General features: G+C 39.0%; 1 protein-coding gene across 1 annotated transcript in view; it reads right to left on the bottom strand.

Moving 5' to 3' along the window:
• Positions 1-12,491, bottom strand: part of SLC27A1 (solute carrier family 27 member 1) — a 30,925-nt gene extending 18,434 nt beyond the window's left edge. The window contains exons 1-2 of the mRNA XM_063294005.1: positions 12,368-12,491; positions 5,361-5,528 (exon numbers count right to left, since the gene is read on the bottom strand). Of these exons, the coding sequence (XP_063150075.1) occupies positions 5,361-5,527 (167 nt within the window). The 5' untranslated portion in view covers position 5,528; positions 12,368-12,491. The remainder of the gene's footprint in view (positions 1-5,360; positions 5,529-12,367) is intronic.
• Positions 12,492-16,102: the final 3,611 nt, after the last annotated feature.

Genomic DNA, 16,102 nt, shown 5'->3' with positions numbered 1-16,102 from the left:
TGGGAAGACCTTTCCTGTGATGAAACAGAATGCCTGTCACAATTAGAAAGGTAGCACCCTACAAATAGGTGGACAGGAGGGAGCAGAAGCAGGTTTGTTAATTAATTAATTTATTTCAATTTATATAGCCCCCCATCTCACATTTGTGACTCTGGGCAGCTTCCAAGTAAAACATAAACAATGCCAAAAAACAAACAAAAAATAAAACAAGCATACAAACTGAACAAAACATTAAAACAATTAAAAACCATACAATACAATCACCAGGAGGGCACAGTAATTCAGGAACCAGACAACCACTTTATGGGCTCCACACCACTCTCTGATCCCCAGGCCAGATAGAAAAGCCATGACTTCAGGCCCTTCCGGAAGGCCATCAAGATCGGGCCAGCCTGACCTCAGGGGGAATGATATTCCATAGGGCAGGTACCATGGCAGAAGAGGCCCTGGGTCACATCAGATTACACTCTCTAGTGGACTGAACCTGCAACAAGCCTCTTCTGCTGGACCTGATGGGGCAGGTAGATGTCACTGGGGAGAGGCAAACAACCCAGCCAAAGGCCATGTAGGGCTGAAGGTTGAAACCACTTTAATTTTTGAATCTGAGAAAGAAATATAGGGAGAATCTTGTTTTAGCAGATGAAACTGAGTTAGCTGAAATAGTTATTATTTTGGTGGGGGGCAAAGCACAGACAGCAGCTATACTATCTGTTTAGAGGAGCACATCTGCTTTCACTATATTCTATTTATATACTTGTAAACAAAACACATAAGGACAACATAAAGTCTCTGAAGTTCTCTCGTCTAACGGAATTTAAATTCCAAACACTGCCACTGGAACCACTCTCAAAATACATGACATAAATAGACAGTCAAACATGTATGAGTAGCCAGATTTATCTCTGTTTATATACAGTAGCTCTGTACAGAACTAAGGATAGGGATAAAATAGTTCTTACATTAAGAACTCACTCCACAGCCTGTCTATCTCTTTCCTTCTCATAAGTACAACTCAGAGCTGTTTACATATAAAACCAAGGAGTGAAAAAAAGAAGAATCCAACACATTTCATTTGCATACTTCAGTCTGAATTCATGGTTTTAAGCATTGCATTCAAGACTATTTTCAACAATGAATAGCTCAGTGATACAAAGAAAACATAACTAAAAAAGGAGACTTAGGCTGTTTGTGAGAATAAGAAATGTGACAAAAGGGTATTAAGTGAAATGAATTGCACAGAGCAAGCATCTGGGCTTGTTTTCTTATTTTTAAAAAAAATCCACCTGCAACAATGAACTTGGATTTTTAGAAAATGTTTTCACCAGAGTGTGTATAAACTCAGGATATGAGAATTAGTTAGCCATTTAAACCTGTGTGTACATCAACTTTGTGCCTGCAACCAGCCAATTATTGGGGTTGCCAGGTAAACTATGAGCTCAGCATGCCATTACAAGCCACCAATGCTACACGTAGAAAAATCAGTAACTGGCAGATATTATTAGCCCCACTCTTTCTACTTGTTCCAGCCAACCTCATTTAGCTCTGTTCCCTCTCACTTGTACCTACGACTCTATTTACTAATCAAACAAAAGATATGAAATACAACAGAGGAAATTAATTCAGAGTACCCTTCACCCCAAATTGAGTAAGATCTCAGATTCAAACCCTTGTAAACATGGCTGGTAAAGCTTGTTGCCTGGAAGCTGTGGAGTTGTCACTTGTCAAAGAAGACAATTCTTTATCATATGGACCATGACCTCATTTGGTATAAGGCCATTTCAGATGTTCCTATAGGACTGAAACATATACATGGTATAACTTTGAACAAATGGAAGTAAATCATATTATAACCAACACAACATCCACTTCTAAACATCAAGCAGTCTGCGCACACCCCTTGACTGTATTTCAAGTATCTATAAATACCTTATGGTGATACTCCTTTATCAGATCTATTGCACTGCACAAAAAGATTCATATGTAATCCTCAGTTGACAGATCACAGAAAATCTTATTTGCCTGTTTACATTTTGTATTTATTTTGATGGATGTGAAAGACCAATCAGAATGAGAACATGGTGCAATTCAAATGCTATATTTTCAGTGTTGACAGAATTTGGAAATTTTACCTATTCACAGAAAGATCCAGGAGCTAGTCCTTGAGCTTTCAGGGTTAAATGAAACTGTAATTTTATACACTGTTCTGTCAGCTTCATGGACAGTGTTAGGGTAAGCAGACATGACTTGGTGCAAATCAGTATAATTTCAACAGCAATCAGGAAAGCCGTAAGTATGTAGCCTCCAGGAAAAGCAAACAGCCCACTCCTAGCGATCTGATCTCAGGAAAATTGCTCACACAGCTCAATCAATCCTACTTCCAAGTAAATGTGCCTAAGTCTGCAGCCAAAAGTGTGATGTGCAGTGTAATCCTATCCTTATTTAAAGCCTCCCGAGAGTCAAACCTGACCCCTGCTGACCTCATGGACAAAACCATGTCATTTTCCTGATAGTAATTTGGAAATGCTTTGCCACTGACTTCTTCCAGAGTAGTTTTTCAACTTTCTACCCTAGTCCTGGAATTCCCTGATAGTCTCCCATCCAAGCATTCGCCGGGGTCAGTCCTGCTAAGCTTCCAAGCCCAGATAAAGTCAGCTCAGTGCTTCTGCCTGTTGAGATAGTCATCAACAGACACATAGAGGTAAACAACATTTACATACCATTCAAAAGAGACAATAGAAAAGCCAAAAGACCAGTACACTCCCTTGCCAGCAATCAACATGTAGATATGCAAAAATCAACACTAGGATTAACACCAGATGAACCATCAAACAGCACAATACATCCTAATCAAGGAACTATTAACTCAGTCAATCAACCCAGCAGCAAACAACAGCCCAACCAAAGAACTCCCAAGGAGAGAACAACACCCCCACCAACACAGGCAGGGCAAACCACGGTGTATAAACTGAGAGCAAGGCCCTCTCCCTGTTTGCACTGAAGATGTTGCCTAGTCTGGCAATGAAACGTCTGCAGGAAAACAACAAGGCTCAGAGAGCACCAAGGACTCCATAGTCATGCTTACTGGGCTTACTGCTTTGGAAACATACTTCGGGCTAAATATTTATCTAGATCCCAACTGCTGATTTTAAAGAGAACTTAATCTCCTATAACTTGGCATCCAGGAAATGTTGAATAGTTCCCCCATAACTTGATTAGGAAAAGCTGGGAAATCGTTTAGCTAAATTGTCAAGCAAAGGGAATTCATTTTTCTGCTTTTTAAATAGCAATTTCTCTTGAAATCAAACAGCATGATTCATTTTAACGAATTTTAAATTTAAATTTAATTTAATTTAAATTTTAAAACCCATTTGAGAACAATATCATGAAAACTGTCACAAGGTCAAGACGATGACCAGCTGTACTGCACTTAACACATTTCTTTTCCTCAAATGCAGGGTAATAATGGAAACAGTCCTTTTCTTATTGATTGAAGAAGAGCATGGAAGATTCGACCAGTAGAGATAAATGACCTCTTTAAAAAATTATACATTCCTCCTGACTCTGAATGTCCTAATCAGGAGCTTAGGCAGATGAGGAAAGAGAGACTGGTTTAGTAATAGGCTCTCTCGGCATTCTGCCCAGCAAGGCTGGCCTATCATAGTGGCCCCAAGCTCTGCCAGGAAGGAAACAGAGGAGCCTTTTCAGGAATGAATTGCCCTTTCCACATTCTTAAGAGGCGCTTTATTCTCTGCTGTTATTTCTCCCTTGCCATGCAACTAGAAGGAAGTAAAGATCCAGAGGGCACTGACAGTCACTATAACAAGCGAAGCAGCCTTTATGAGTGCAGCAGCCCTAAATCCTTTTAACAAGAAAGGGACCCTGAGGGGACAGGCAAAAATTAGATGCCGAATTCAGTTACAGAGCAAGTGGAAAGCGAAGTGTTACAGATAGGAAAGATGTGGCGAAGCCCCAATTCAAAAAAGCCATCTGTGTAGAAATAGTGAGAAACCAATTAAGTAACATATAGAGTTTAGACACATAGATTTCATGTCCTAGGCATAAACTATTGCCAAATAGTAAAATCCGCTCCCATCCTGACACAGGCATACATTTTCTGCAACATATAAATGAGGATTTATATAGCTTTATTAGATTTATATATAGCTGTAGCATTATTTATATATAGCTGTAGTATTGTTTCCTTCAATTTTCTTTCTTTCTTTCTTGATTGTATAGTTTTAGTAAATAACATTATTACTTCACTATTGTTTATTTTTGGTGTTATGTAAATATATTGAGAGCTCTTGCACCGAAGTCAACTTCCTTGTATGTCTAATCGTACTTGGCCAATGAAGCGTTCTGTCTTCTATCTATTCTCTGTCACTGGCTCAGCATGAACTCCACCTTATGAATGGTTACATGCTTCTTCCACTGTACACAAACAGAAAAACCAAAGGAAGAAGCAGCTGGGGGGGGGGGTTGTCTGCTTATCCTTTTCTTTATGTTTTTCCCTTCCAGAAAGAAAGCAGCTTGAGAACGGTGAATTTAAACAAGACCTCGCTCACATATCACACTAAGCTGTAATGCAGTTTACTTGATTCATGTTAGTATATTGCATCAACCCAGCATACATAATTTATTCAATAAACCATGACTATGCAAACCATGGCTTAATACAATGTGTGAATCCCATCCTAAACATGCCTCCTGCCCTTCAACCTTCAGTGGGTGCTTTTCCTTTGAAAAAAAATGAAAGACAATTAATCATAATAGGTATGGTCTGGGGATTGGCATATTATTAATACTATTTATATTCCTTAAATGTGTGTTTCGACACCAGCCATCCTGAGTTCTCAAGAAGAGCATTTCTCTTTAAGATGTACAGTATAGAAACATTACAGTATTTGGCTTCCGGAACAGGCTAGCAAATCCTTCACAGGCTGTTTTCTTACCCATTTATATACATATGAGATTTAATAAACAGAAAAAATGACTTGGAATACTAGCATTCCCAGCCTTCTTCTACTTAACATTAGCAACAAAGTCTATTTACTATAAGCATCCATTTCTATGGATGGAGTTAAGAAATTCCACATTTGGGAGGGCAGTTGGGAAGAGAAGGCCAAATGTGTGTAGTGTAGTATTTCTAAAGCGTAGTTATCAGGGCTCTTGGTCAGGGGAGAATTCACATCCTCTTCCCATGAAAGGACTGAGGCTTATACAGATTTATTATCTGGGGCAACAAACATACTTCTCAGTCACTTGCTGAGATGGGCGGCTGTAGAAATCAAATAAATAAATAAATATTTTGATGAAAACAACAATCATGATATTACAGCACAAGAAGAAATTGTACTTACAGTAGATCTCTCAAGGCTGTCTTAAAGATGATGCGGAGAAAGGTCCACCCACCACTGCCAATATAAATGCCCAAAGCAGCTGCAATACTCCATGTCCAGGACACACCAAAGAACCGCATGAGGCCAAATGAGCCAAGGGAAGCAGTACAAACCCCAATTGTGCGCATTCTGGAGAAAGAGATAAGCTTCATGTAAGCTGCTAGGGTAATTTAATTGTAAAAACATTTAAAATAAACAGAAGATGATCCCAGGGAGATAGGGGAACTGGCATGTAATATAGATGGGACAAAGGTGAAAGGAGCAAATGATAGTGGCAGGCTAAGCTACTGATTCATTTGTTTGTTTTATATTCCACTTCCCTCTAGGATCTCAGAGCAGCAGGTCTCTAATACTCTTTCCTCCAATTTTATCGTAACAATGATCCTATCAGAGGAGTTGGGCTGAGAGATAATAACCAGCTCAAAGTCACCCACTGAACTTCCATGGCTGAGTGGAGACCTGAATCTGGCCTTAGTCCAGCATCCTCATCATATACCACATGGTTTCTTTATCAGAGAGAACAAAAACTACACTAATACCAAAATAAATTCAGACAGACTTTTCCAGGGAAAGTCACACTACTGTAATGTACTAAGATTGTAGTTCCCATTCAGGATTGTCCAGAACGCTTAAATGACGCTGTCCATTGTACTTTTTCAAAAATTGAATCATAGTTATTTAATGCTCCAGTGTCTTGAGGCAGGCACTGTGCATGATCTTCTATGTGCCTGCCACAACTTCGGGAAATATCTCTTCCTCCCCACCTTTAGTGTAATACTGTTACGTATTTCATGTTTATGTAACTGTGTAAAGAAAGGTTTGTGGTAACAAAACATGAGTTTTCAAGGAGATAGGAATAGAAAACAGTAATGTTGTCTACAGTAATATCGCTCGGGGTGGGAGAGGTAATAACTCGTCTTGGGGGTGGCTAGCGCCATAGATCTTTCCCACCGAATAAGAACGTTGCCCCTTGGGTTTGGTATTTATTTTATTTTTATTTATTGGTGTATTTATTGTAATCTATATTTTATGATTTTAATCTTGGTTTTATTGTAAACTGCCCAGAGTCCCCCTTTCTTGGGGGAGATGGGCAGTAATAGAAATTTGAAGAATGAACAAATAAATAAGAATAAATACGGTACGGAAATAGGAACAATGTGAGAAAAGGTTATAAGGACACAGGCAACAGGATGGAAGAAGGTGGAAGTAGTCCAATCTTTTCCTGAAATCAGTATTCTCCTACTCTTTCCTACTTTTCTTAACTGAAGTCAGAGGCCAAATGTCTCATGTATTTTCAAACACTTTTCCGATCACATAGGGAAGCACTCATCTTTCCTTTGCTGCAGGGTTGGCTAGTGTAAGGCTTGCAAGGTCTATTTCATTGTTTTCCAATTGCAGATATATGCAAAATAATGCTCAGTTTGTCATATATATGCTGAAGGTTAAGGAACAAATACAACTGAGTACATGCTCAGCACAGAAATTTATGATCTACCCACAAATGCTTTCAAGCAGAAGTCCACTCCTATTTTTTCCAAGCACTGTTTTTCAGCAATCTAGTCTGGATGGAAAACACTTTTTAGTGGCAACGGTCACTAAGAGTTCAGCTCTACTCAAAAAAGTAATTACTTTTTTCATCATTAAACAACTCAGAAATACTAGCCACTCAACTGCAAATTATCCAGAAACCAATCAGTATAACTTCTTGACCATCCTTAAATTTTAATAACTAAATCTTTACAATGTCTCTGAAGTCACACAGTCTGACTTTGATTATACTCCCTAGTTTCAGAGTAATATGCAACAGAGGGGCTAGACAAGCAGCAATAGAACTGAGATGATTATCTGCCTCACAGAAAATCTCAAAACCAAATAGTCTAACAAATGTGATCAAAATGCTGGTTTTAACATTCAAACCCTAAAAGAAAGTAGAGCCTATTTTATTTAAAGGAATGCTGAGATCATCAAGGGAGTTATTCTTCCACACAGGCTCCCATTTTGTGATCAGACAGATAACTGGATAAACAACAGTCTTTACAGCCATGACTTTCTGTGAAATCCCTGTTGAGACAAGTCTTTTGACGAATAATTTACAGTATGATCCTATTTGTTCTATGCAAAAGGAAGTTCCACTGAAATAAGTATTTACTCCCAGGTAACTGAGTAAAGAATTAGAGCCAGACACTTCTATTTAGACAAGTTGGCTACTGTTGTTTAATGCAAAACCCCTTGTTAAACTGCTAGGAAGGAAATGCATTTTTAAATAAAAGAAAATACATCCTGTAAGCCAAATCAGCAGAACTACATTAGATAATTACAGTTGTATCACACAGTAAATACTAAGAAATGATATCAAAACTAGCAAGAGTAGATTATCTGGTGCCTCCCAGTTACAAATACAGTAAAACTGATCCAGCATGGCCAATCAGCATGGATGTGGGGACTGGGATGGCACCCATTTGGCCTACTAATGAGAAGTATATTATTCTGCTGAGATGTTTCCTGCTGCTTCCAAAACATTTAACTAGGCAAAAAGAGACACTGGCAAAACTTGGGCCAATAAACCAGGTGAGTACAAATCTTATTAACCTGTATCCTTGAATGAATGTTGAGATTGTGGCATATTTTGCCACAGTAGCCAAAGAAATTACCTGGGGGCAAATACAGTAAAGATCAAAGTAAGTCAGAAAGTTAACTTAGAATTTTTAAAGCAACATGTAAATATAGTTTAATACAATTCTTTATTAGATTTTTGTTATAGAAAAAAAATATAAAGTTTATCAATTTTATAAATATATAGAGTTTATTAATATTTATTTAATTACAAGTTTTGTAAAGCATCCCAATTGGAAGACACTGGGCAATATACACGTAGTCCTTGTTTAGCAACCACAATTGGGACAGGCAATTCCGCTGTTAAGCAAAGCGATCACTAAGTGAAACCGTGACCGTGCTTAGGATCTCACTTCAGCTTTCCTTTGCTTTCCAGACCTCCAAAGGTCGTAAATGTGAGGATTGGCTGCAAAGTTACTTTTTCCTCACCGTTGTAACTGCGAATGGTTGCTGTATAAGGCAGTCTCTAAACAAGGACTACTTGTATAACAAAGCAGCCACATAAAAAGCAGCACCATAAAAGTACTCAACCCTCCAACATGAATGTCCATCAACATGTAATTAGGGTTAAAAGAATAATGGAACAAATTTGTTTTAACTATTTATGAAATGCCAAGAAGGAAGATGCTGCAAAGACCTCTGAGGGAAATGAAAGCAAAACAATGGGGGCCACAATGGAAAATTCCTGCCATCTATTTCTCACACAGGTGGGGACTCTCAGTAGGCTTTCTCAAAATGTTTGAACCAGCTGTGCAAATTCAATCCTGGTAAGGTGGTCCATGACATATCCAGGTACTATGCTATCCAAGACCTTGTAGGTGATACTCAGGACTTCTGAGCTGGACCTGGAAGCCTACTGGTAATCAGTGCAGGAATGTCAAGGTAGGTGTTGCCAGCAGTTGATTTGCCAGTTCTGGTCCAGTTGTAGCTTCTGGGTCATCCCCAAAACTGCCCCATGTGGAGCACACTATGGTAATCCAACTGTGATCAAGATCTGTGTTACTGTTCCTAGAACATCCTGGTCCACATTGGGCCATAAGTGGTGCACCAGACAAAGTTGGGCAAAGGCTCTCCTGGCCACAACATCCACCAGCTATTTGTGAGGCTGTGAGTCTAGAAGTCCCCCTAGAAGTCCCCCTATCATCTCCTCTAGGAGAACACAACCCCATCAAGAGTAATTACTGCTGTTATCAGATTGCACAGATGTTTACTGACATATAGCAACTCAATTCTTATAGGGTTTACTCTGAGCTTATTTCACCATATCCAATGTGTGCTGTGGTTAAAAAAAATCCAAAATTTCAGCTTCCTTTTTATAATCTTAACTATGAACCTTCAACTTCTCAGAAGGATGACAGCAGAATGGAATAATGTTTCAAATATTCAGATATGAGGTCTTGGAAAGGTGTTAAATAAATTTTCAAAGAACAAGAAATAGTGCAAGTGACCTATACAACTCCCCATAACTTACCATTATTCCACGACTTCCCCTGAAGTCCATTCTTAAATTCAGTTTCTTTGCCACTCTAATTCTTACCATATAAAACATCAATCTTGAAAGAAAAAAAACTATAAACAAATGTGTACGTTTTATGAAATGTATTCTGCAAATATCAAGTGGAACCCTAATGGAAGTCTAAAAGACTTGTACAATTTGCATAAAGCTATATCTGCTTTCTTATCCTCCATTCCTTCTGAGATATTGCTATATTTTGAGAAATTAGCCCACCTTAGCTGATCTCAAAAAAGCTGGAGATCAAGCAGCAATAAAGAGTGTTCATCAATGGCTCCTCACTAATCTGAAAAGAAGTAACAAATGGAATAACACAATGTCCTGCCCTAGGCCCAGTACTGACCTTTATAGATAATCTGAACAAAGGAGGAAAATGGATGTTCATTAATTCTGCAAAACAACTCAAAGTAGGTAGGGGAGTTCTGTATTTAGTCAGAGTCAGTTGTGCAGATACATGATTGCTGACATCTTCCATGACAGCAGAAGCTGTGAAAAAGATCTGGGCCATTTAGTAGAACACAACTAAACAGTAGCACCTATAAAGTACAGTGATTAAAATGCTACTTTGATCCTGGATTACTTAGAGTAAGTATGCATTAAAATTGCAGTAAAGGGTTCCATTCAATTCTGCTTTGGTTAAACTTTACCTGGGGTACTGCGTGTAGTTGCGGAGGCTCTAATTTTAAGGCGAATACTGACAAATTGGAACATGTCTAGTGCAAAATAACAAAAATTGTTTGAGTTCTTTGAGGAAAGGTTAAAGGAGACTGTTCTATGAGGAAAGTACATGTAACTGCAAAAAAAAAATAAATAGGAGACATGATATTTATCTCTAAATCAGCCTTTCTCAACCTTCTGACCCTGGAGGAACCCTTGAAATATTTTTCAGGCCTTGGGGAACCCCTGCACGTTCAGGCTCAAATATAGGCCAGAAGTTACAAAATTATTATATTCGTTTCACGGGTAGGCCTATATATATGCATTAACAGTGTTCTTAAACTGGAAATAAAGAATTAAACTTACCTCTTTAATGTGAAGTTGCCTGAATTTGAAATAATTTTTTAAATAAATCGTGATCTCCCAGGGAACTCCTAGTGACCTCTTGCAGAACCCTAGGGTGCCATGGAACCCTGGCTGAGAAACCCCGTTCTAAATACTGGTTTCCAATGACAAGGAAAAGTACAGTATTTAGATTTTCTGCTCAAACAAGCTTTCAGATCATGGAGCAAGCTGCATTATGGGAGGTGAACCCCTTGGTTGAAAATTTAAAGAAGAAGCTGGAGAAACATGTAACAAATTGCATCTACTGCATCAGATGATAAGATATGACATTTGGCGATGGAAATATAGAGCTTCCATATTCAGACGCAGCATTCCTATAAATAACAGATGACTGAGCCAAAGACAACTGTTATCTTAGTACACTGCTCATAACATCTCAGAAGAATTTGTCCAAACAGAATGCTAGATCAGATTGGACTTCAGTTCAGTACAATGATTTTCTACTATTTGTAAGAAAACATTAAAGTCACTTCTACATTCATCTAGGATCTTGCTAGCTCTGGCAATAAAAAACAAGGATCAGGTTCATGCCTCTATTTCCCAAATAGGCAAATTTCTGCCAGTAAAGTTTACAGCAAACCGTATTGCAATTCTGATATATTATACTAGGAAACAAACCAAGTTGAAACAGGGACATTTTCTACTAAATACCTTTGAAACAGCCAAGCAATGTACTATGTTACTTGGGGCAGAATCAAACAAGCACAGATATATATAATCTATTGAAAGAGATGTACATCTACCTGAAAAAAAACTAGTCCTGCCAAGATGGTGAACAGCTCTAAAAAAATATCAACAGCTAGATTTCTAATCCAAATATTAGACAAAAATATTACCTCAGATTTAAACTGGCCCCTTTGAATTACAACACAAAGAGCAGGCAGAGTCTCCAAAAGCTTGTTATATATGTCACCATTTTAGTCTGTTAAACTAATGAGTTTAACATCTCGTGGTTCAGTATCATCGGCATAGCAAGACCCTCCCCTTATTTTGCTCATTTAATGTAAAAAATCTCAGGACATTATTTTTCTGCCCTATGGGCCAAGGTGATTGCCGCTCATCAATACCTTTCCCTGAGGCAATATTCTCAAGGCTGTACCCATCTTAAATTCAGTAGCTGCAGAACACTGTTCTTTTCAAGCAATTTAGTATTTTTATTTAGTATGCATTTACATCTAAATACAGGACAAAACCTATTTTCCTGCCACAACAGCCCAGTGAGGTCGACTAGGCTGAAAGCGATTGGCCCCAATGCCCACCCCACCCCCAGTGAGCTTCCATAGTTGAGGGAGGACTAGAATCTTGGTCTCCTTGCTCCTAATCAAGACTTTTACCCCCCAACCACCAGACCCTCAAGGGGAAGGTGAATAAACATCAATGGTTTCCTAAGTTATCCAATTAACCAGGGAAAAAGCACCCCTCAGCCTGGTCTACTTCTATCACTAAATACGACCACAAGAATGTTATTGTGTGTTGATCCTTTCTTTCTGACAATGAAGACGGCTAGCCGACTGACACACAACTAGGATCGTTCCGGTATCTTTGCCAGCAGCCCCCTCGTCTTTGGCGCCAAACTGGGCACAAGTTTCCATCACCACCCCATGCCCCCGGTTCCGTTGCCAGGGTAACGTTCCAATTCCCCGCTCCCCTCTCGTCGCCAAGGTATTGCGACGCTTCTTCTTCTCCATCTCGCGGCCAGCCACTCGTTCTCAGGTGGCACCGCCTACTCCCGTCAATTTTCCTCCATCCCCGTCGCCAGGGCAATCCCCTCATTCCATACCTCGCGCCTACAGCCTTCACCCTTGAGCTTCCTACACCTTCCTTCACCTTCACCAGACTGCCTCTCCTATCACTGTTGCCACAAGTGCCTCCTTCGAGGCGCTGGGGGAGGAGCCCGCAAGGAAAACCCCGCCTCCCATCATAGAGTTGCAACACGGTTGTCGCAAGAACTGTCTACAATAGAGAGGACGAAGGGCAGAAGACAGAGCCGAAAGAGCACTGAAGCTTTATGGGAAAGCCCGTGCTTGCAAGGCCCAGTGACCATGGCAACAAAGCTCACCCCCCATCGCAACGGAGTCAGGCGTTGATATTCAGTCACCTACGTCTTCTTTTATGACATCAGAAAGGGAAGGGTTGTTCCGTATCATCTTTCCAAGATTTCAAACCCCCGTATTCTCCGATCGCGCACTTTTCGCGGATCAGCTTCTCATGTCATTTTTTTTTTTTAGGTACAGTACTGAATTCAAAAGGAGCCTGGTAGCGGCTTTTCACACTAACAAATTTTATTGCAGCTCACTTCATCAGGTGCAATGGAGCGGGTAGACTGATATGGATTTGGGGTGAGGCGGAGCGGGGAGAGAGAAAAGAGGTGAATTCAGTTATCCGGATGCAGGTTACATGAGATGCAGTTACTAGTACCTTATCTACAGTATTAACAACTGTAATGTGTTAAAGACCCATTGGGCTTGCTGAGATCTGAGATTGCCTGAAACCTTTTGATATACGTGACTTCGGCAACCTCTTGGTGTTAGTCCCGTTTTTCCAAAACAGTTACTTTGAGGTCCGCTGTACTTTAGATGCAGTGACCATACATCCTTTATTATAAAGGACAGTCCTTCATTTCCAAAAACTCATTTTTGTCCTTTATTTTGGTCATTTAACTTTTACCATAAAAATGGTACCATTTAATGCACAGTCTTTCAGTTCATGTCAAAAATACGGAAATTGAATTGTCTTTTTAACATAAATTTACATATACTGATTGGTTTTAGATATTTTTATTAGAATATGCATTTTTGTAAAAATTTTCTTCTGCTTTGAATTTCCCTTTGTAAAGCAAAGTTATAAACATAAACAATTTTTTTATCCTTATGAACCCCTTTCAGATTTCCCCCTTTTTCAGATTTGTCCTTTATTTTTTCCCCAAAACTATGGTCACTGTAACTGTAGAGTACCCTGGGATACTAGTTTGACTTTGTTTTGAGTCCTGATGTCAAATTTGTATCCATTAATTCTTTTGTGCAAACTTGATCCTGTTCTACAGTACATAGAATCCAGAAGGTTATTGCTGACAGATAATGGCATATATCACATTAGAGGAAGAACATGTGAAAGTGCCTCTATTCTTGTGCATGTACTTGTATCTTTAATACTGCTGATGTTGTGATAGACAGAAAGGGTGCTACCAGACCCCTCCTGTTTTTTTGCCACTAACACTTTTCTCCTCAAATCATAGTTTAAGGTAAATTGACTAGCTATCTATAAGTAGGAACCAAATGCACTATTACTGCTAGAAGTTCTAATTAGAACTGGAAATACTGTAGCTAAAACTCCAGGCTTCCTGCCCAACTTCATCTACATCTGCTGAGTTAGGTAGGGTTGTACTCAGCTTAAGTCAAGGGTCCATAGGACTGCAAGTAATATCTTGAGATTTTGTTTGTTTATTGATCTGTTTTTTGCAGTAATTATTTTGTGATTAGAAAAGACAGATGTCTGATGCAAGTTTTTGCCATTACTACCTCTCTCTCTCTCTCTCTCTCTCCTTTTTTTTGTCATTTGTTACACTAGAATTCAAGAGATTGCCCATTTTTATCCTCAATGCAACATTATGAGGTAGATATGGTTGAGTGATACAGATTTCTTCACTGATTAAGCAAAGCCTTGATTATGTAATTACCATCAGTGTAGCACTAAAGATGCTTGATTATTCATATCTAGGATTGTCAAATCTCTCTAACATTTCAAAATCAAGAAATGACATAGCCTTCTGCTATGACATAGGTACACAAACATTTTGGGCCAAGTAGAATCTGTCAAACCAGATCAAAGTGAAAAATAGTAAACTTTCCATACTTACCTTAAGCCCCACCGATTTTTTTTCTAAGTTGATTCACCTTCGGTTCATCATTTTTCAATTTACCTAATTTGAAAATGATTAACTTTAATGTTAATGTGTTTATCAAAAATTGGCAATAGCTGAGAAGGGTCTGGGGAACATAAAAGAATTAGGGACAGATTACTATAGGCCAGTTTTGTGTCTGTTGAATGGATGTTCCTCAGCTGTCATATTGCATAAGCATATAACTCTGGCTATAGTACATTGTATTTTGAAAGACTTGTGATGGTTTGCAATATGAGCAAGTCCTCTAAATAAAGAGTATTTTGGAGAGGCATTTATTTTCACGAGAATGTGCATATTTCTTTGAGAGTATATTTACTTTACAGCAATGTTTTCTTCAGAACAGCTGCAAATCCTTGAAAGAACACAATGTTCAGGTTATCTTTGTTTTCTAGCTAGAATACAAAGAATTTGTGACATTCCAGTGACCTTTACTCTACTTCCATTTCAGAAGTACTCCTGATTCCTATTAGTGTTTCTCAGACTCTATCGTTATAGGATTCATTAACTGTTAAGGAGAGATTTTTCCCAGTCTTACATTATTAAATGAACAAAGAGCTACACTATCCTCTTTGTAGTTCAGGACTGTAAAAAAAAACAACTCCTAGCTGTAATTTACTGATTATGATAACCCCCACTGTTAAATGCAACCAAGGAGCTTAAAAATAAATTCATTCATTTTTATGTCATGCCCCCACGTACAGGGTTTTACATGACTTCCACTATCACCTTCTTGGGGCAGGGGGGATTTTCTATTTTTACACAATGTATATTCTGTGTGGTATTTTCAGTTACATTGATCTCCAGGAGGCACCACATGACCAGTGTCATCCTGTTGGGACATGTCAGACACGGGTAATAATAACAGTAACAATATATTAAACTTGAACGCTGCCTGACTCTCAATGAGTCTGGGCAGCTCACAACAGTCAGACAAGGAAAGTATAGTAAAATCAATAAAAGATAAAAGATAAAACATGGCAAGCTCGATGAAGTGAGGGGTCTCACTCGCCCTCACCAAAGGCCTAGGTGAACAGCCAGGTTTTCACAGCTCTTCTAAACAACAGCAGAGTAGAGGCCATCCGGATCTCAGGGGGAACGTCAGAGGAATCTCAGAGGGCAGGCGCTGCTACAAAGAAGGCAAGGTTTGAGGTCCCAATACATGACATTGTTTAATCAAAGGAACCCAGAGTGTGCCAACCCTGCAGGATCGAATGAGCTGGGAAGATGCTATGGGAGACAGGTAGCCCCTCAAGTAACCAGGCCCTATGCCATGTAGGGCTTTATAGGTAACAATCAGCACCTTTTTGGGAGAATGTTTTAATTGTTGGTTTTATTGTACGCCGTCCAGAGTCACTTTGTGAGAGATGGGGGGCCATATAAATTTGATAAATAAAAAAATAACCATCATTTATTAAATTAACAGAATAAAGTTTCAACAAGATGTTGAACAAACTATAATAGCTAGATTCACATCACATGCTAAGCCAAAACCACAATATGGCACAGCACGATATTTAAACTCTGTCTTTGCCTCATTGTATGTTAGAACAACATATGAACAACAATGTCTGCAGCAGGGGTCAAAATCTGCTAGATGGCAGGCATAGCATCCCA

The sequence above is a fragment of the Candoia aspera genome, chromosome 2, assembly GCF_035149785.1.
Source record: "Candoia aspera isolate rCanAsp1 chromosome 2, rCanAsp1.hap2, whole genome shotgun sequence".
NCBI classification, from domain to species: Eukaryota; Metazoa; Chordata; class Lepidosauria; order Squamata; family Boidae; genus Candoia; species Candoia aspera.
This window is presented reverse-complemented; position numbering and strand designations above follow the sequence as displayed.